The sequence below is a fragment of the Panthera pardus genome, unplaced genomic scaffold, assembly GCF_024362965.1.
Source record: "Panthera pardus isolate Hobbes unplaced genomic scaffold, ASM2436296v1 HiC_scaffold_19, whole genome shotgun sequence".
Classification (NCBI taxonomy): Eukaryota; Metazoa; Chordata; class Mammalia; order Carnivora; family Felidae; genus Panthera; species Panthera pardus.
The window spans coordinates 25,972,821-25,993,123 of NW_026526754.1; the positions used below are offsets into that span (position 1 = coordinate 25,972,821).

Below are 20,303 nucleotides of genomic sequence, written 5' to 3' on the forward strand. Positions count from 1 at the left end.
CTCTGGTGTGTGTGGTGAATTGGGGACAAGACAGGATTTATCGACATGCAGACCAACTGCAGTCTTAGTGAAAGCCCACAGCCTTCCCCACCCAGTGGGGCCAAATGTGATTCGGTTTGGGGAGTTTGTGATGCGCGTCAGAGGGCTGAGTGTGTGGAGTCCCCTCAGCTCCATGTCTATGAAAGATGAAAACACATAACTTGGGGTTGTTCAGGCTCTAGGAAGCATCGAGCACTGAGCCTGGCGTGCAGAGAATGTTCGGTAAGTAGAAACCGTGTCTTCTGGAGTCCTCATGGTTGAGGGATTATCTCATAACCCAGTGGAATCAGCGGGAGACTGGCTGATCATGCAAGTCACATGTCCGGCTCCTGGCAATCTCTTTCACAAGCTAGACCCACAGAAGGGCCCTCGCTGCAACTCAGGACCATTCCCATTGCCCTGGGCTTCAGGAGAACCCTAACTGCCCCTCTCCCAAATTACATTCAAGCCTCTGTATATGCACATTCTTTTCAGAGAGATGATCTACAGTTTTGACCAGGATCTCAAAGGGGCCACGACCCAGCGAATATAAGGAATCTTCTGACAGACTGTAACCCTAACCCTAAAGAAACCAGAGAGCTCTATGGGCGCAAGCCGAAGGGAGGGAGGAATGGTGTGGGAGTGCTGTTTGTGGGCCTGGTCTTGGCATATTTGAGCACACACCTCCAACTACAAGTAACTAAAGCTATACTTCGGATACTTGATGTAAGATGAATATGTTTTCCCTCTCTTTTAGGTGATGAAATGGTATTTTCTTTTTACCATTAAAATTTTTTTTAATGTTTATTCATTTCTGACAGAGAGAGAGAGAGAGAGAACATTAGCCGGGCGGGGGGGGGGGGGGGGGATAGGGAGAGAGGGAGATACAGAATCTGAAGCAGGTTCCAGGCTCTGAGCTGTCAGCACAGAGCCTGACGTGGGGCTCGAACTCACAAACCGTGAGATCATGACCTCAGCCAAAGTCGGATGCCCAACTGACTGAGCCACCCAGGAGCCCCTCTTTTATCATTTATATATTGGCAAACTTAGATATACAGAACTATTGCAAAAACATTCCCATTTACCTATCTCCTGGATTCCCTAAATATTAATTTTTTTTTTTAGCATTTATTTATTTTTAAGAGAGAGAGACAGAGCACCAGCAGAGGAGGGGCAGAGAGAGAGGAGACACAGAATTTGAAGCAGGCTCCAGGCTCCAAGCTGTCAGCACAGAGCCAGATGCGTGGCTTCAACCCATGAACCGCGAGATCACGACCTGAGCTGAAGTAGGACACTCAACCGGCTGAGCCACCCAGGCACCCCTGGATTCCCTAAATATTACCATTTACCTCATTTGCTGTATTCTTTCTGTGCACATGCACATTTCTTTTTCTGAACCATTTGGCAGGGAGTTTCAGAGATGATGCTCCTTTGCCTCTAAATACATGTGTCTTCCTGCCAAACAAGGACGTTACAAGGCCACAGTGCACTTATCACTGGGAAATTAACATGGACACATCACCGAACCTACAACAAAACTTACTTAGATTTTGCCATTCAGCTGCTATGTCTGTTTAGTCTTCTTTAATCTGGAAGGGTGCGTGATGGACCCCTTTAAAAATCACAAGGTAACTGGGGCGCCTGGGTGGCTAAGTCGGTTAAGTGTCTGACCCTCAGTTTCTGCTCAGGTCATAATCTCACAGTTTTGTGGATTCGAGCCCCGTGTCGAGTATGGAGCCTGCTTGGGATTCTCTCTCTCTGTCTCTCTCTGCCTCTCCCCCACTTGTGCTGTCTCAGTCTCTCTCTAAATAAACTTAAAAAAAGCACAAGTTAATACTTTTGAAGACTATCCTTCAATGCGGGTTTTTCTGATAGGATTCAGGCTTCGCGCGTGGAGTGAGAATTCCCCATAAGTGACGCTTTGATCTACTTGTCTCCTGCGTCCTTTTGACATGTTTCTGTCATTCTTTAGGAACCGCTTACTTTCTAGCGTAATAAGGTGTTCTTGGTTTTTCTTGCGCTTTCCCACTCCTATCCCTGAAACCAGCCATTTCCTCAAGGAGCCCCAACAGCTGTTAGTGGACAGTGGTAATTCAGTAAACAAGATGTGGTCGTCGGGTGTGCTCAGTCCTACTGGGCTGTGACTGCTTCTAGGTCCTTTTACCAGACAGGAAATAGTAGCCCCTTCATCGACATCTAGTCCTCCATAAACATATTAAAAACATGAGTTCACACTGATACTCCCAATTTCAAAGTAATGCCACAAGATTCTTTCCCCTTTTTAATATTTGTGATTCCCTTCCTTGACAGAAACCTGGCTTCGTTATCTATAATTATTTATTTGCTCAATCCTAAAACACAGAGAGTACCTTCAGCATTGCCAACCTATGCCTCTGTGAAAAACAAGCCTAGAGTTTAATATTTTTTTTGAGTTCCTTTTTGTATTTAGTTGAGAGAATACAGTCAAAACACAGCATTCAAATTCACTTGGGTGTTTCTCCCCTTTCACTGTGCATATGTAATTCATGAGAAATATGGTTCCATTCGTGTACTCCATTTTATTTCCCTATTTTTATTTTTTTAAATTGGCTTCACACCTAGTGCAAAGCCCAACATGGGGCTTAAACTCACGACCTTGAGATCAAGAGTCAGAAGTTTAAGCAACTGAGAGCCACCCGGGCACCTCTTATTTGCCTATTTTATTGTTGTGATATATTAACATGGTTCCTAAAGTCAGAACTTCACAAGAGGCCACGGTGCCTGGCTGGTTCAACAGAGACTTGCCTGTCTCTCTCTCAAAAATAAACATTAAAAAAAAATTTTTTTTAAAGGCACTTTAAAAAATAAAAACCTTTACAAAAGGTTCGTCAAATATCTTCCTCCCCCGTTCTTTGCTTCTTTCCACCCCTTCCCATCAGGTAACCAATGTCTTTGGTCTCTGGCTTCTCCTTTCTGGGTTTCTTTTTGCAAAAATGAGTATGATACATGTCTATTTTCTTATTTCGTTTACCCTTTTTAAATAATTTTTTTAACATTTATTCATTTTTGAGAGATGGAGACAGAACATGAGTGGGGGAGGGGCAGAGAGAGGGAGACACAGCAGCTGAAGCAGCTGTCAGCACGAAACCCGACTCAAGGCTTGAACCCATGAACCGCGAGATCATGACCTGAGCTGAAGTTGGACGTTTAACCAACTGAGCCACCCAGGCGCGCCCCACCCCCCACCTTTTTTTTTTTAAAGTTTGTTTTTTGAGAGAGAGAGAGAGCGTGTGAATGGTGGAGGAGCAGAGAGAGAGGGAGAGAGAAGAGAGAATCCCTAGCAGGCTCTGCACTGCAGCACAGAGCCTAATGTGGAGACTGAACCCATGACCTGTGAGATCATGACCTGAGCCCTGAAGTCAAGAGCCCAATGCTCAACCCACTGAGCCACCCAGGAGCCCCTCCCCCTTCTTTCTTCCACAAAAATGATAGCATACTGTTTTTTTGCACATTGCTTTTTTCAAATAATAGTATACCCTGGAAACCATTCTCTAGCAGTCCAGAGTTCTTCCTCCTTTATTACTGTTATCATCATTTACATCTAGATTATATCCCATTGTATGTAATAACCATTTCATATTTGACCATTCTTCTATATACGAATATTCAGGCTGTCTCCTCACTTTTGCAGTAACAAACAAGGATGCAACAAGTAATCTGTGCACATGTATTTTCTTTTGTTGGAGGTGTGTCTTCAGAGTATACTCCTAAAAGTGGGATTGTTAAATCAAAAGAAATGTATTTTTTATGAGTGTCTGATGTCCCTCCATATTCGTTGTAGCAATTTGCATTCCCATCAGCAATGTAGGAGGTCCCTGTTAGCCCAGAACATCACCAACAGAGTGTGTGGCCATACTTTTTGATTATCTGTCAATCTAATTAGTGAGACACAGTATCTGTGTAGCTTTAATTTGCATTTCTCTAATCATGAATGAGGTTGAACTTTTTTTGTTTCAAGACCTAATTTATTTATTTATGAATTATATCCTTTGTCCACTTTTCTATTGGATTTCTGGTATTTTTTCCTCCTCAATCCTAAGAGTTCTCCATATAGCAGGGATTAGCCCATTGTCTGTGAGATGTTGCAAATATTTTCTTCCAATTTATCAACTGCTTTTGACTTTGTAGTGTTTCTCCCATGGAAAAGCTCTTTTGTTACATTTTTATACAGTCAAATTAACTTTTCTTATTTCATCTGGATCTTAAGTCATGGAAAATTTCCCAGCACCCAGGTCAAAGAGGCATTCATTTCAATTTTTATTTTTGGATCCACGATCTGTTTATTTAGTCTTGTGTATGCTGTGAGGCAGGGATCTAATTTTATCTTCTTCCAAATGATTAACCAGTTGTCCCCCACTATTAAAAAAAAATTGGGGCTTCCAAACTTATTCCACAGGTCTGACTACTGCACTGACTTACTCACTGAAGTTTTATAGTTTGCTTTAATGTCTTAGAAGAGCTAGTCTCCTCCTTGCAGTTTTCTCTCTCTTTTTTTAAAGTTATTCATTTTGAGAGAGAGCATGCGCACAAGCAGGGGAGGGGCAGAGACAGACAGAGAGAGGGAGAGAAGGAATCCCTAGCAGGCTCTGCGCTGTCAGTGTGGATCCCAACGTGGGGCTTGATCTCACAAACTGTGAGATCGTGACCTGAGCCAAAATCCAGAGTCAGATGCTTAATAGACTGAGTCACCCAGGCACCCTGCAGTTTTCTCTTTTTGAAGCAGCATTTTCCTGGGTATTCTTGCATGTGATTATTCTAAAGCACATATTTAAGTGAAATTTTAATGACAAAATTTGGTACTCTCAGGTGTCAAAATGAAAAAACCAGAAACAAGAGTTTCCAAAGATGCAAAGCATCTGGAAGTAGAGAGGCGTGGCTGGATCTCATCCGCTGAGGTCATCTTGCTGCTTCTGGCTTTATTTTGATTAACGTTTGGTCGCACACACTGAAAAACGACCTAAGATAGTTGCTTTGAGCGCCGCTTTTTCTCATTGTACAATTCCCTGTAGCAGTTGATCGCATCATTGATTGCTCCCGAAACTTTCAGTTTCCAATCATCATTAGGGCCGTCACTTGTAAGGACCTGTAGGCCTGCCTCGAAGTGTGAGAAGGCTGCTGAGAGTCTTCCTGTGGTTAGCTGACGCAGGGCAGGTGGGGCATCTTCACTCTCCTCTTCTGCAGGCTCCTGCTCTAGCTGCATCAGTTCCTTGTTCGAGAGATCCTCCTCGTGGGACCTCAGCAACTGGTCCACGTCGGCTTCTACAACCTCTTCGAAAGCCACATTCTTGGCAAGGCTCACAATGTTTTGTTGAAGTTGTGCAATGTTATCTGCTTGGGAAACGCTCTGGAACCGAACACACTCAGGCCAGATCTTCTTCCACACGCTGTTCATCGTTGCCGGTCTCAGCGCCTCCCAAGCTAGTGCAATGTTGTCTACAGCATCCATGATGCTGTAGTTTCTCCAGAACTCCCTGATCGTGGCTGTATCCTCCCCATCTGTTGCTTCTAGGATGTGCTCAAAAGTTCTTCTCACGTAATGAGCTTTGAAGGCGGAGGCTATGCCTTGACCCACGGGCTGGATGGAGTCAGCTGTACTGTCATGAAGATATTCCACTCTTACATTATCAGACAGATCACTCAAATTTACCGGGTGGCATGGGGCATTGTCTAGGATGAGCAACGCTTTGTGGGTGAGATTATTCTGGGCACAGTATCTTTCAACGGCTGGGCAAAAAAAGTATGTGAACCATTCCTGAAAGATGCTCCTGGTTGCCCAGGCCTTTTTGTTTGAGCGCCAAATTACAGGCAAATTGGGCTTGGAGTATCCTTTCAGAGCCTTGGGGTTTTCCAAGTGGTACACCAATAAGGGCTTCAACTTAAAGTCCCCAGCTGCATTGCCACCAAGAAGCAGCATCAAGCGATCTCTGGATGATTTAAAGCCTGGCTCAGCTTTCTCTTCCACAGAAATGAACGTTCCTTCAGGCATTCTCTTCCAATAAAGCCCCGTCTCATCTACGTTAAAAACCTGCTGGGGGGTATACTCACCTTCTTCAATGATGCTTCTTAGCGCTTCTGGATATATGTCCTTGTTTCCAGGAGCCGTGCTGTTTATCTTGAAGTGGGGCAAACAGTGGCGCTCCTTGAATCTCACAAACCACCCTTTACTTGCAGTAAACTTTTCTGTTGGAGAGCTTGCACCTCTTTCACGCTGTAAGTCATCAAACAAACTCTTAGCCTTCTCCTGAATAACTGTGACACTCAGGGGCACATTTCGCTGGCTCTGGTCTTCAAGCCACACATGCAGCAGGCGCTCCATGGTCTCCATGACTGCACTTCGATGCCGAGTCAACCGGGAGGCTCTCAAAGGAGTAGCTATTTGCGAATTCGCTTTAATTTTTTCCTTATTATCTCGGATTGTAGCCACTGTAGAAACAGCAAGGCCCAAGGCCTTCGCAATTTGGCTGAGCTTTTCACCAACTTCAAATCGTCTTAACACTTCCAATTTTGTGTCGAGGGTAATTGCTTTCCGTTCCCTTTTGGCACTTGGGATGGCCGATGCATTTAGGGACCTTTTCCCAGGCATTTTCCCTTCCAGAATGTAATAAAATCACAGCAGTCTCAGGAGCAAGAAGGCCCGTGGCTATTCTCTGCTCCCTTGCAAAACGTGGGAGAGAAAACGGGGCTGCCAAGAAGTGCAGGCAGATGAGAAAAAGGTCACCAAAGGCCTGCCCGGCCCCCTTTGCCAGAAACAGGCTGGTTCGCTCTTGGTTAGAAGGCAGGCAGCGTAGGCCTCTGGTGTCAATCAGAGTGTCCAATCCCCAGACAGCACATCTGCAGGAACATTAAAACCGGCGTGGGTTTCTGGGATCCAGAAAACAGAAAAAAATCCGTGCAAGTTAATAACGCTGCATAGCACACACCGAGTCAGTGCCTCCGTTCTAGAGGGACATCGAAGCAGCAGGTAGCCGGGTAGCGGGCTCACGAGACGCGCCGGTAGCAGCGGCCGGGGGTGGGGGTGGGGGGGCGGACCAGGGACTGGTGTTGTCTTTTGTGAACCGCTTCCTGTGGAGGACCCGGGAAATATGTGTCCTTGGAGATGCCCGACTTAAAATAAGTCTAAAGGCGCTGGGTATCCTCATAGCACCTAGCCCGAGTCGGTCGCTGGGATTTCTGCGCTCCGCTGTGTGGACAGGACCCGACAGCGCTCACGTTCAGATCTTTAAAAAGTCAGGTGGTAGGGTAGACAGCTGATGAGAGGTCCCAAGCCGGCGCCTAGTCCTTACCGCGCATGAGCGACGCCTCCAGCGCCCGCGGGGCCGGCTCCGGGGGTGTGGCGCTTCTCTGGCTTTGTTGCTGTTCTGCGCGTGCGCGCGCCCGAGCGGCGCGAGGGCGGGGCGGGGAGCGTCGCCCCCGCTCCGGGCGGCGGCCGAACGGTCTGGGCCGTGCGGCGGTGGCCCAGGAGGCGGCGGGACGGTCAGGGCAGGCGTGAGAGCCCTCGGAACAGCCCGGCAGGTGAGCGGGGAGGTTCTGCCCGCAGGTGTCGGGAGGCGGGGGCGGGGGCTCCGCTCGACGCCTTGGTGACGCCGCCCGGTTGCGCCGGCTGTCGCGGGGTAGGGGTCCGGGGGAGCGGACTAGAGGGGCCTGGCTGCGGCCACCACCACATCCCCAGCCGGCGGCTCTGTCCCCGCGGCTGAGGTGGCCGTCCCTTGCCCTCCGCGTCCCTGCCCTTCTCCTCGCGGCTTCTTGCCGCCTTCTGAATTTCCCGCCGCCTCCCGGGCCCTGCGCAGTGCTGGCTCCCTCCTCTGCCTCCTCAGTCCCCTCTCCAAAGAGCCCCCACGTGGAGCGATTTGCGTTCGAGTCACGAGTCCCTGCAAACCCACAGCATCTCCTCGGGCACCTCGCTTCGACTGCGAGCCCGTTTCCTCCTGGGCCCGGAGGTAATGCTTGCTGTGGCTCAGAGTTGCTCTCTGAGCCGGATGTCATACTGCACGTGGAAGAGCTTTGCGGGCTGTTAGTGTTTCTCACGCGTGGAGCCCGGTTTCACCACTCTCATAGCAGCTAGTACTGCTTCCAGCCTTCCGTGCTAAGGGCTTTACACGAACCCTCTCATTTAAGTCCTAAACCCTTCCTGCACGAAAGCGCTGCCATAACCCTCTTTATGGAAGAGACAATGTAAAAGCAAAACTGGCCGCTTGCAGCTCAGGGCCATCTCGCTCCAGTGCCTTCACTTTTAGGTATTTCTGGGTTGTGTGCCTTTCCTCTGGTTAAATACTATGAAATGGGATTCCGTGGGTTTTGTTTTTTTAATGTTTTTTTAAATTCAGTTTTGAGAGACAGAGTGTGGGCAGGGGAGGGGCAGAGAGAGAGAGAGACACAGAATCTGCAGCAGGCTCCAGGCTCCGAGCTGTCAGCATACAGCCTGGCTGGGGGCTCAAACCCAGGAACTGCAAGGTCATTACCTGAGCCGAAGTCGGAAGCTTAACCGACTGAGCCACCCAGGCGCCCCCTAGGATTCCGTATTTTAAGGTTCTGTTTCTGTATTGGTTGATACATCCCAGGGTGCAGTGATCACATTGGCTTAATTTTTTCTCCTGCATAAATGTGAGGTTTCTGATTTTTGGTCCAAGAAAGGCATCTTGGTTTCCAGACAGTAGTGAAGGAGGAAGAAGGATTCCGTGGATTTATCTCCTGTCTTGTCTTCAGGAATGAGCTTTTCCCTCCCATCCCTATTCATTTTGGAGGTGGTACAAGTGAGCTCCGTTTCTGGAACTATCGATGAAAGCAGAGCCTTTCGCCTGGGACGTTTCAGCATTGCAGAGGCTGTTCTGGTTGTTAACACGTGGTGGAAAGTCAGTAATTGACACAGCTGTGTCCTGAGTCACTGAACCTCCGTGGCCTCAGTGGTTTCAGTTACGAAGGAAGTTGGATGATCTTTGAGGGTTTTTTCCCCCAGACTGAGTTGTTCATCTGTTGAGAGTCAAGAAGTGAACACAGGCAAGGGCTCTGTCCCTCGGCTGCTCTCCTTGGATTTGTAGGCTGGGGGGGGGGGGGGCCTGCAAAAGCTGGAGAGGCGTCACAGTGTAGTCAAAAGTACCCTATCAGTTAACACTCATCAAGGGAAGCTTATGTTCTGGAGGCTTCCATGCAGTTATTTTCTCATTCAGTGATCTTGCCGCACCATCCCTGCTGTGCAAGGAGGAGAACGGGACTAGCAGAACAAGGGAAGTAGAAAAGGAAGGGAAGGGAATGGAGGGCATAAATGCCATATCAATGTGGGTGGGATAGTTGATGCTGAAGGAAGTGAGCTGCCAGCAGATTGAAGAGCCACTGCCTGGCGGGCTTGTGTCTGCGTGAGTCTGAGACCGCAGGGTAACCTGGCTGATGATCTGACGGGAAAAAAAGGACAGTGGCACTTTGCCTGTTGAAGGGTCTTACTGTGCCCAGCCCCACGTCTTGGCGTTGCGTATGCTCATCACAGCCAAACGCCAGTAACAGATGTCTCTCTGAGAACTGCCTCTGACCTAACGTGGTTCCCTAACCCATGTCAGAGGAGGATTAAGTCATGAACTGAAATAAAGGAATTGGGAGTTTTATCAAGTTTTGGAGGCCTGAAGCACAGTACTTAGCACTTCTAGGGCTGAAGGCCACCAGCCCTGCTCTGTTTGGCGTGGAGCTGCAGAAACCCTGGGAGGCTTGGTTTCCCCTCATCCGCCTCCGGCTCCCAGTTGCCTTCAGGCACTCACTTACCTCTCTAAACTTTTCCACCTCTGCAGGGGGCACGGTCACACCTACTTCTTTAGGGCGGATGGTGAGGACTGGAGGAGGTGACAGAGGAGCACCTACCCAGCAGGTGCACCACCTTCTGTGCTCCTTTGTCTAAATTTCCTGTTGCAGTAAAATGCCTTTGTGATGTCTTCATGGTCTCATGATTCCTCCACATCAGGCTCTGGTCCTTTGTGCGGGCTGAATCCCCGCAGCAGGCAGCTTCATTCACGGTGTGGAAGTTCTCGTAGCCTCATCACCCTTCCTGGTGCATCTCCTTTCTGAGCTTCCCCGTTGGGGTTTCTCCCTGGTTTTAATATCTTTCTTACAGCTTACCTTACTTGTGAGTCCACTTTGGCTTTTCATAGGGATGTTTGAATAATTTGGCTTATTAGCAAGTTAATAACCATTGGCAATGAATTTACCGTGGGGCATGGCCTGCCTCATCATGAGGGACAGCATGGTTGAAATAACACGGGTGTTGTCACCTGTACGTCTATTTTCATTATAATAGAATATTGGGGATGATCCAAATCTTTGCTTATGTTGGTTTTTTTTTTTTTTTTTTCAATATAATCAATATTGGGTTCTTGACTGTACTTAGATTTTGTTGTCTTAATATGGTGGCTTTTCTTGAGCTTATTTTTGTTCTAATGGCTTTTGACATATAATAGTGAAAAATCTAAGTCGTCTTTGGTCTTGTCCTTAACTGGTGTTAAATATTGTTAGCTTATGGTGAAAACTGGCATTTTCTTCTTTGAGGACTGAAGAAAATACAGGATCTGGAAGAGCACTTGCTTTCTTTGGCCTGACAAAAATACTAATCCTTGGTTGATCAAAGATAAATTATAGTATCCTTTGGTTTTAAAATTTTATGTGGCTTAATCTTAGAATCATGTTTGTTTTTGAGGCTGTGATAGTTTCAGTGGCCAAAATTGTCTCAGGCAAGAAATGGTTAGGGACTTGGTGGGGGCGGGAGTGGAGGCATTGACAGCAATAGCTGTGAAAATTCTTTATGTGTTTCTGCAGTGAATTTAGTTCCTGTTTATCCTGTTTGAATCCTATTTTAATGGGACATTTAAGCAGATAAGCAAAGGCAGCAAGCTAGCCCTTTAGCCCACATCTGGGTCCCTTCCCACCTGTAATGCCACCATGAGAAAATGGCCCATCACATGGCAGAAGGTGTTCATCTTCTCTCACTTTTCACTGCCTCCAGGGGACCTGCTTTCAGCAGCTGGCTCTTCGGGCAAGACTGACGTCATTTTCTTAGTGGCTGTGTTCAAAACCACCCAAAGGTACCCATCTTTCTTCTACCATCATTAGCATAACGTTACGAGAACCAAGTGAGGCTTCCTCAGTGTCTCCCCTGTAGTGGGGGAACCAGGGGACAGGGTGTGTGTTGACTCAGGATGCCCCGTGCCTCCTCCCTTTTCTAGTTTCCATATTGAGCCTTACTTCAGTCTTCCCGTTTCTGGGTCACTGCAGCCTGTCTTTATGGTTTTGATAGGACAGTGAAAGAGAAAGTCTCATAAAGTTTCTAGGCGAATCTTTTGGGATGCATGAGAACAAACCTTTGTTTCTACATATCTGAGTGACAGCCAGGCTGAGCCTCATGTTTGGGAAGCACAACAGAGATGATGTGCAGACTACAGTTAGCTTGGAGCACGTCTGCCCCTCACAGTGGACTGTAGGACTGTGCTCAGTGTCCCCTTGGACACCCTGTATGTGAGGCTTGTAGGTGCGTGTTGATTGCATCAAGCAAGGAGTCAGGGCAGAAAACTGGTTTCTCTCGTACTCTCTTTCCTCGTCTTACAGGATGGTTGCTTATGTGAGTGTGGTCTGTGCTTTTATTTATTTATTTTTTATTTAAAAAAACATTTTTTTTTTTTTAACGTTTTATTTATTTTTGAGACAGAGAGAGACAGAGCATGAACAGGGGAGGGTCAGCGAGAGGGAGACACAGAATCCGAAACAGGCTCCAGGCTCTGAGCTGTCAGCACAGAGCCCGACGCGGGGCTCGAACTCACGGACCGCGAGATCATGACCTGAGCCGAAGTCGGCCGCCCAACCGACTGAGCCACCCAGGCGCCCCTGGTCTGTGCTTTTTAAGTACCAGAACCTCATCATTTGGTCCCTAAGGGTTTGAGGAATTCTTTAGAAGAAACAGAGACTTAGAAAAAGCAACTCCAAGAAAAGGTACAAGGGTCAATTTGGCATTTTAATGGACCGAGCCACCCAGGTGTCCATCAATTTGATGTTTTAAAACTGTGAGAGTTTTACATTTTTAAGGCCTTCGCTGCTTTTGGGGTTAATCTCCTTGGGAGGTGACAAGCAGGCGGCCCGTGCACGTGTGGTGTTGGCCTTCTCTTTCCTTTGCTTGTCGTGCCCGTCGCTTCCAAGTCACCCCCTTCCTTATTCGGATCCGAAGCCTCACGGTTTGGTGATGTGGATTGGTGAAGTGGGTGTTTATCAGGTGTGGTTCTCCTGTGGAACGTCTTCTGCTCAGTTACCTGTAAGTGAGGAATAGGGGGAGGCCCATAGAAGCATGTTGGGAGGTGTGTTTACATGCTTTACAAATATAGCAGTTGGTTTTTTGCAACGTTATCGTTTATGCAAATTTTTACTCTATCCTGTAATATGTTTGTCTGTTTCCGGGTCACCTAGGCCTTGGGCCTCCATGGCTTTGATTTGGGGTTATTGGAGTGATGTGCATGTGACGGGGCAGGACTGTGGCTTTGTTTGTCCTGCGACTTTTTGGGCTTCTTGCTTAGGCCCTTCCATTTCCTGTTGCCTGGCTGTGGAGAAACGTGGCCATGGATGGATCGCTGCCTTAGAAGCCTCTGTGAGACCACCTTTCCCCTACTCAGGGGAACGATTGTTTTCCTAAGTTTTGGGTTAGTTTCCCAGGTTCTTAGGAACACATGCATTCTTGTGTGGCACCTCTGCGACTTCATTTCTGGTCACAAATGTGTGGGCGGGTGGTGGGGGGGTGGTTTCCCCACCATGCAGTTCTGGGACACCAGCTGGGTGTCCTACAGTTTAACCCACTTCTGACATCATGTACCTGGAATTAGCACCAGATTCCACAGGTTCAGGGCTCCGTCCTGAAAGACTGCCTCTGCCTCCCACTCCCTGCCTTCAGATGGCCTTCCACTTCTAGATTGTTACCTGTGCTTCTGACTGACTGGCTGTAAATCAGGTTTCCATGACCCCCTCTTCTTGGGTTCATTTAATTTGCTAGAGCTGCTCACAAACTCGGGAAACCAATGTACTTACTAGATTACCAGTAGTTCATTACAGAGGATGTTAAAGGACATGAATGAACAGCTAGATGAAGAAATATGTAGGGCAAGTTCTGGTAGATTCCCTGGTATAGGAGCTTTCTGTCCCCTTGGGGTTTAGCACAGAATGTGGGTACGTTCTTGTCTACCAATCTAAAAGCTCTCCAAACCCTGCCCTTTTGGGTTTATATGGAGGCTTTGTTGCATAGGCATGTGATTGATTGAATCATTGGCTGCTGTGATTAATTCGACTTCCAGCTCTTCTCCCCTCCCCTCCCCTCCCCCCTTCTCCCCCAGAGTCAGGGGTGGGGCTGAAACTTCTAACCTTCTAATCACTTGGTTGCTTCTCCTAGCAACCTGCCTCCATCCTTAAGGGTTTTCCAAAAGTCACATCATTGACACAAACTCAAGTGTGGTTGAAAGAGGCTGGTTATGAATAACCAAAGACGCCTTTACCACCTAGGAAATTCCAAGGGTTGTTAAAGCTCTGTACCAGGAGGACCAAACGCATACTTCTTATAAATCGAATATCATACAGGTCAAACAAAGCTAAATGCCTGGCAGACTCCGTGATAACAATTACTCGTTTTTGTTTCTCCCCCTTGTCTTTTTGTGTGTGCTAAAGTACCTCTTGGAAATTTTAACTGGAAATTGTACTTGATGGAGTTACATGGGGAGGGGAGAGTGTTTCTTTGGGTGTGCCTAGCTTTCTAGGACCGTTCAAGCCTCCTGATCCTCAGAGTGTACTTGGAGGAACCCTAGGTGGGCATGTCCTGAATCAGAGCCATCTCTCCCAGTACATACTTTGCACCCGACAGAATGGTGGGACAGGGGTGCTTACGGGGCTGGATTTGTGTACTCTGAACTGCTTTGTATTTTACGTGTGTGTTGCAGGAAGAGGCTTGCAAGGCTGGATTCAGTCATCTAGTTTGTGGGTCAGTGTTCTGAGAAGGGGTATCGTGCCCAAAGTGCCAGCTGTTTAACAGTAATGCCCCCTGGATCGTGCCTGGTATGTATGTTCCATTCACTGGTGATTACCTGGAGATTTAAAGAAATTTTTCAAAATTTCCATCTTGTCTGGAAATGTCTGGGGTTGGTATGGTCTAGTAGTCTTTTCCACTCTAACCTGTGTCCTGAGCTGGGAAGGGCACAGCAGGCTTTTCTCCTACACTTCTGGACAAAATACTTATGTTTCAGCTCTGCCCAGCCTCTTCCTGTCCTGCTCCCTGTTTACCTCCAGAAGGCACCAGTGTTAGGAAGATTGTATGTTAGAAGGCATTTTTTTGTTCTCTGAAGCCTCTTTCTCTAGGAAGTTGTAATTATTGTTACCTGGTGTCAGATTCTGTTTTCTCTTAGGAACTGGTGAGCCAAAGGATGTTGGGGCTGGAACAGAGGAGGCAGGAGAAGAGGAAAGCAGGGTGACTTTGCCTGGTGGAGCCGGCTGCAGAAGGTGTGTGTGCATCCAAGGACTAGACCCCACATGGCCCATCACGTACCCAGGGGGCCGGTCACGCTCATAGACCCCACGTGGCCCATCACGTACCCAGGGGGCCGGTCACGCTCATAGACCCCACGAGGCCCATCAGGTACCCAGGGGGCCGGTCACGCTCATAGACCCCACGTGGCCCATCAGGTACCCAGGGGGCCGGTCACGGTCATAGACCCCACGAGGCCCATCAGGTACCCAGGGGGCCGGTCACGGTCATAGACCCCACGTGGCCCATCACGTACCCAGGGGGCCGGTCACGGTCATAGACCCCACGAGGCCCATCAGGTACCCAGGGGGCCGGTCACGCTCATAGACCCCACGAGGCCCATCAGGTACCCAGGGGGCCGGTCACGGTCATAGACCCCACGTGGCCCATCACGTACCCAGGGGGCCGGTCACGGTCATAGACCCCACGAGGCCCATCAGGTACCCAGGGGGCCGGTCACGGTCATAGACCCCACGTGGCCCATCAGGTACCCAGGGGGCCGGTCACGCTCATAGACCCCACGTGGCCCATCACGTACCCAGGGGGCCGGTCACGGTCATAGACCCCACGAGGCCCATCAGGTACCCAGGGGGCCGGTCACGCTCATAGACCCCACGAGGCCCATCAGGTACCCAGGGGGCCGGTCACGGTCATAGACCCCACGTGGCCCATCAGGTACCCAGGGGGCCGGTCACGGTCATAGACCCCACGAGGCCCATCAGGTACCCAGGGGGCCGGTCACGGTCATAGACCCCACGTGGCCCATCACGTACCCAGGGGGCCGGTCACGGTCATAGACCCCACGAGGCCCATCAGGTACCCAGGGGGCCGGTCACGCTCATAGACCCCACGAGGCCCATCAGGTACCCAGGGGGCCGGTCACGGTCATAGACCCCACGTGGCCCATCAGGTACCCAGGGGGCCGGTCACGGTCATAGACCCCACGTGGCCCATCAGGTACCCAGGGGGCCGGTCACGCTCATAGACCCCACGTGGCCCATCAGGTACCCAGGGGGCCGGTCACGCTCATAGACCCCACGTGGCCCATCACGTACCCAGGGGGCCGGTCACGGTCATAGACCCCACGAGGCCCATCAGGTACCCAGGGGGCCGGTCACGGTCATAGACCCCACGAGGCCCATCAGGTACCCAGGGGGCCGGTCACGCTCATAGACCCCACGAGGCCCATCAGGTACCCAGGGGGCCGGTCACGGTCATAGACCCCACGAGGCCCATCAGGTACCCAGGGGGCCGGTCACGGTCATAGACCCCACGAGGCCCATCAGGTACCCAGGGGGCCGGTCACGGTCATAGACCCCACGAGGCCCATCAGGTACCCAGGGGGCCGGTCAGGCTCATAGACCCCACGAGGCCCATCAGGTACCCAGGGGGCCGGTCACTGCTGTGCTTGGGCTTTGTGCAGTCGCTCTGCTTGTTCTTGGAGCAAGCTGATTCAAAGATTCTAAGAAACAAACTTAAAATTATGACAACGTGGAGATTTCCATCTGAATTTTAAAAGACCCAGATAAGAGATAACCCCAGAAGTGTTGGCTCTTTGTGGGTCTTCTGCCTCTCCCAGGTGCTTTGCTGAGCTGCTGTGTTTGTTGTGTTCACATGTGCCAAGCGGAGGCCTTTCCTCCCAAGGACCCCGGCTTTGGCTTCACCACGCACACAGCATGGTGGAGTGTGAGGAGGGAGCATTTGATGATGTGTCTCATAATATCTGATAAAAGAAGTCGCTGTTTCATGAAGGAAACCACCCTCGTTTAACCGTAAAATGTGTTCTCTTGTCCCGGGGGGGGGGTGGGTGGGGAGGAGGTGGGGGGGGGGGTGGGCATTCCCCTGGGACAAGCAGGGTTTCCACAATCTTGCTGTTTTGGGGGCAGGTGTTGCTATGGGATTTTCCTACATCTATTTTCGAGATCCTGGGAAGGAAATCACCCGGAAGCAGTTCATGCAGTATTACTTGGTGAGGGGTCTGGTGAGGGGACTTACAGTCTGTCCACCCAGGAAGGAGCTGGTACCTATGGCGGCGTGCCCACCCCTGTGGTCTGCAAGCTCTGATCCTGAGCATCCCAGCCTTGGGGTATAGACAAGACCAGTTTCACTTTTCCCAGTAACTCCCTCACTGAACGCTGTCATGCCCACATTCTTGCTGGGTGGCGGTCCCTGTAACATCATGGCCTAACTTCATCATTGACTAGCTTTTGCTCCTAAGACCTCATTCTCTTTTTCTGTAAACTCCAATCTTCTGTCTGATTGAAAGCTTTTCTCCTAGTGTGGTCCTACCCTGACCCTGAGCAGGGTGGGCCAGCACTGTCCACCCCAGGCTTTGTGCTGTGCTCGCAGGGTCCTCCCTGGCTTATCCTTCTGAGCGCTGAAGTCAGGTGGAGTGCCCCTCCAGCTTATGTGTAAGCTTAGGTAGGAGCAGAGGACTTGCTCCCCCCCCTCTGCCCATCGCCCTAGATAACACGCAGTTAAGATCCGGACTTCCATCTGTGTGATGATGTTTGTAGAGAACCATTGTTTCCCACCAGGGTCTGTGGCTGAGGCCTTTGTTGTCTGCCTGCACGTCTGTCCTCAGAGAGGCCCTTGCTCCCTGCTGGGTGGGGGAATGGCAGCTGCCTCTCCTCTCTCCCAAGGATCTGCCTCCTGCTGGGGAGGAGGGGTGAGACGGGGGTCCTCCTGTGTCTGCATTCTGGACAGATTCCAGAGTTCCCTCAAGCTCTGGCACCGCTGACAGTGACGTGTTTGTTTTGAGGCACAGCCTAGAGCACTGAACGGGGACGTGTTCCCTCCCTGGCTCACCTCACTCAGCGCTGCGCTCAGCCCCCGTGGTGCACAGGGGACGGGCAGCCTCTCCCCAGGCTCAGACCAGAAACCTGATCTTCCTCACCCAGAGGAACTTTCAGGTTGGCTGGAAAAGTCCAGCTTGTGAGTGCTGCACCGTCTCCCCGCTCCTCCGCAGCTGTTGTGAGATCACCTGATGACATCTTAGGGTGTCACAGAAGTAAGTAAGCTGAAGCGCAGCCCTCCCTGAGCGCCTCATGCATTTGGGAATAAAAAAACCCACAGTATCCAGGAACTTAAGTAGCAAACTTTGCTGTAAAATAGCTTTGTTATTTCTCCTAACTAAAATTGGGAGAACGTTTCCTTCCAATTTTTAAAATGAGGAGAAAGTATATTTGCAAAAAATGGGAAGTGAATAAGAATATAAAGAAGGAAGCCCCTGGCCTGCTCTGAGCAAGGTTACACAGGTGGGCACTGGTCTCCACCCTGCCCCTTGGGCTTCACCGTGTTGAGCTGTGTACCCAGGTGGTAGTGTAATTGTGTCGGAGAAAGCAAGACTGGCCAGCCGGGCGGTGATCCAAAAAGTAAGAGATTGAAACATGATGGGGGCTGTAAGGATGTCCCAAGCTCTTGCCTCTTTAATGTGAGAGCCGGTGGAGTCTCTGGGGTCTCTGTTGCAGAAAAGCTGGGGTGTTCGGCTGCTCTGAGGCATTTCTTTGATGAGCATTAGGCTGTACTGTGGAAGCATTGAGCTTTGTGGGGTGGTCATAAGATGCCACAGTTGGGAACACGTCCTCATCACACAACCCCGAGTCTTTATTTACTTTCCAGAAGGAGCATTGTTGTAGTGATCTGAGATGCTGTCGAGAGCAGATGGATGGCAGAAGGAAACGGGGCACACCCCTGAATTGTGTCTTTGAAGAGCTTCCCAGAGGAGCATGTCTGCGTGCAGATGGTTGGGTCCAGAGGCACCAATAGCTTGTGGGCCGTGGGGATTACGTTTTCATTCTCCCTGGCACTGTTTTCTTGTGGTACCTGCAGCTGGGTGGACAGAATGTTCCCGAATCAGCTCTGTATCTCAGGACTGCCCTGTAGTCAGTGTAAGACTGTTGTTTGTGTGCCTTCTGGATTTCCAAGGCAGTGTGGAATCTTAGTGCCTGGATGTACCAAATTTTAACTCCTGTTGCTGAATTGGTTTCTGTTTATTAAAATGGAAATAGGTTCATACCCCAGGCTGAAAGTATTCATGTTAGTAGACAAACAAAACGGATCTGTTCTGCAGAGCGTAGGCTGAGGTAGAGCCACAGTCTGGGTCTCTGGAGCACGTCCGAGCACAGAAGCACGTGGTTTGCTGCCGAATGCCCTGCTCTGCAGGTCTGGCGTTCTTTTTCCTAGGCGGACTGGCTGGAGGTTGTGAACAGTTTGTGCGTGGTATTCCTGCTCCTGGACGGCATCTGAGGTGAGGGGTAAGTTCAAGGCTGAGTGTTCCTCCGTAGGGTTTTTTTTTAATGTAGAGCGTAGGGGCACCTGGGTGGCTCAGTTGGTTAAGCATCCGACTCTTTATTTCAGCCCAGGCTATGAACTCATGGGTTCTTGTGTTTGGGCCCCATGTTGGGCTCTGTGATAGTTTGGAGCCTGCTTGGGATTCTCGGTCTCCCTCTCTCTTTGCCCCTCCCCTGGTGCATGCTTTCTCTTTCTCTCTCTCTCCCCCCCTTCCTCTCTCTTTCAAAAATAAATAAATAAACTTTAAAAAAGAATTGAAAAAGTAAAGTGTAGTTTTCTGTGTGTGTGTGTGTTTTCAAAAACATGCCTATCTTGGTTTCACTACCCAACAGCAGAGGTTTCAGTTAAGAGGATCTTCATAATTCTGCCCTGGCAAATGCTACTTCCCATGATTAATAACCCGTGTTAAAGGGGATCGTTTACCACATTGGTGTGTAGCAATAGCAGTGTTCCAAGTAGAACAGAATCCCCGTGTAGGGCTCTTTCTTAAAATTTTTAAACAATTTTCATTTGTTTTTGAGAGAGAGAGAGAGGGAACGTAAGTGGGGGAGGGGCAGAGAGAGAGAGACACACACAGAATCCGAAACAGGCTGCAGGCTCTGAGCTGTCGGCACAGAGCCCGACGTGGGCTTTGAAGTCCTGAACCATGAGATCACGACCAGAGCCGAAGTCCGATGCTTAACTGACTGAGCCACCCAGGCACCCCACACCCGCCTGGTGTAGGAGTCTTAACTGTGACTCGGTTTTGTCAAGTAACATGTAAGAACCATGATCTGAGAGCTGGGAGGAGAGAATAGCACAGGGACACAAAGACGGGACAGACAAACCTTTGCAGTTGTGGGAGCTTCTTATAGTTTCATCCAAGACCCAAACCCTGTGGTTTCGTGAGGCCAGACCCAGGTTTTGCTGGAGGAGCACAGGTGGGGGTGGGGGGGGTGGTGGTGGCTGGAGGGGGAGCCCGAAGCTGCTCTTGAATCTTGGTCTCTGCAGAAGTTTGTATGGTTTAACATCAGCAGTGTTGACACCTTTGAGCGGAACTTGGAGACTGCTCGCTGGGAACTGGGCATTGAACTCCCCCAACCAGACGGCAGTGGCCTGTGCCACCGAGAGCGACGGGTGAATGTCGGGCTCCAGTCTGGAGTCTGTGGTTCTGAATACAGAACAGTTCAGTGTTTAATCAGCTTTGGAGGGGCACCTGGATGGTTCAGTCAGTTAAGTGCTCGACTCTTGGGTTTCGGCTCAGGTCATGATCTGGCGGTTTGTGGGTTTGAGCCCCTTGTTGGGCTGTGTGCTGACAGTGTGGAGCCTGCTTGGGATCCTCTGTCTCTCTCCTTCTCTGCCCCTCCCCAGCTCACTCTCTCTGTCTCAAAATAAATAAATAAAAACTTAAAATTTTTTTTTTTACCAGTTTTGGAGTGTGCTTCCTTTGAGCATA

The 20,303-nt window shown here is 49.7% G+C and overlaps 1 protein-coding gene and 1 long non-coding RNA gene across 6 annotated transcripts; one reads left to right on the forward strand and one right to left on the reverse strand.

The window, feature by feature from the left end:
• Positions 1–5,014: 5,014 nt before the first annotated feature.
• On the reverse strand, positions 5,015–6,382 carry LOC109245508 (tigger transposable element-derived protein 1-like). The gene has a single exon (XM_019412879.2). The coding sequence runs from the start codon at positions 6,380–6,382 to the stop codon at positions 5,015–5,017; it is 1,368 nt and encodes a 455-aa protein (XP_019268424.2).
• A 1,054-nt stretch (positions 6,383–7,436) lies between these two features.
• LOC109245505 (uncharacterized) lies at positions 7,437–19,135 on the forward strand. Of its 5 annotated transcripts, XR_008423615.1 has the most exons (5): positions 7,442–7,569; positions 10,849–11,114; positions 13,995–14,109; positions 14,457–14,550; positions 18,648–19,125. It is a non-coding gene; the product is annotated as an uncharacterized LOC109245505 (long non-coding RNA). The 5 variants fall into 5 exon arrangements; XR_008423614.1 differs by having other exon boundaries at positions 7,441–7,569; positions 13,995–14,550; positions 18,648–19,128; XR_008423618.1 differs by lacking the exon at positions 7,442–7,569 and adding an exon at positions 7,583–7,994 and having other exon boundaries at positions 13,995–14,550; positions 18,648–19,129.
• The last annotated feature ends 1,168 nt before the right edge of the window (positions 19,136–20,303 follow it).

What these genes read in the sequence shown, in the direction of transcription:
- LOC109245508 (XM_019412879.2), bottom strand. Translation starts at nt 6,382, where the DNA reads ATGGAGACCATGGAGCGCCTGCTGCATGTGTGGCTTGAAGACCAGAGC.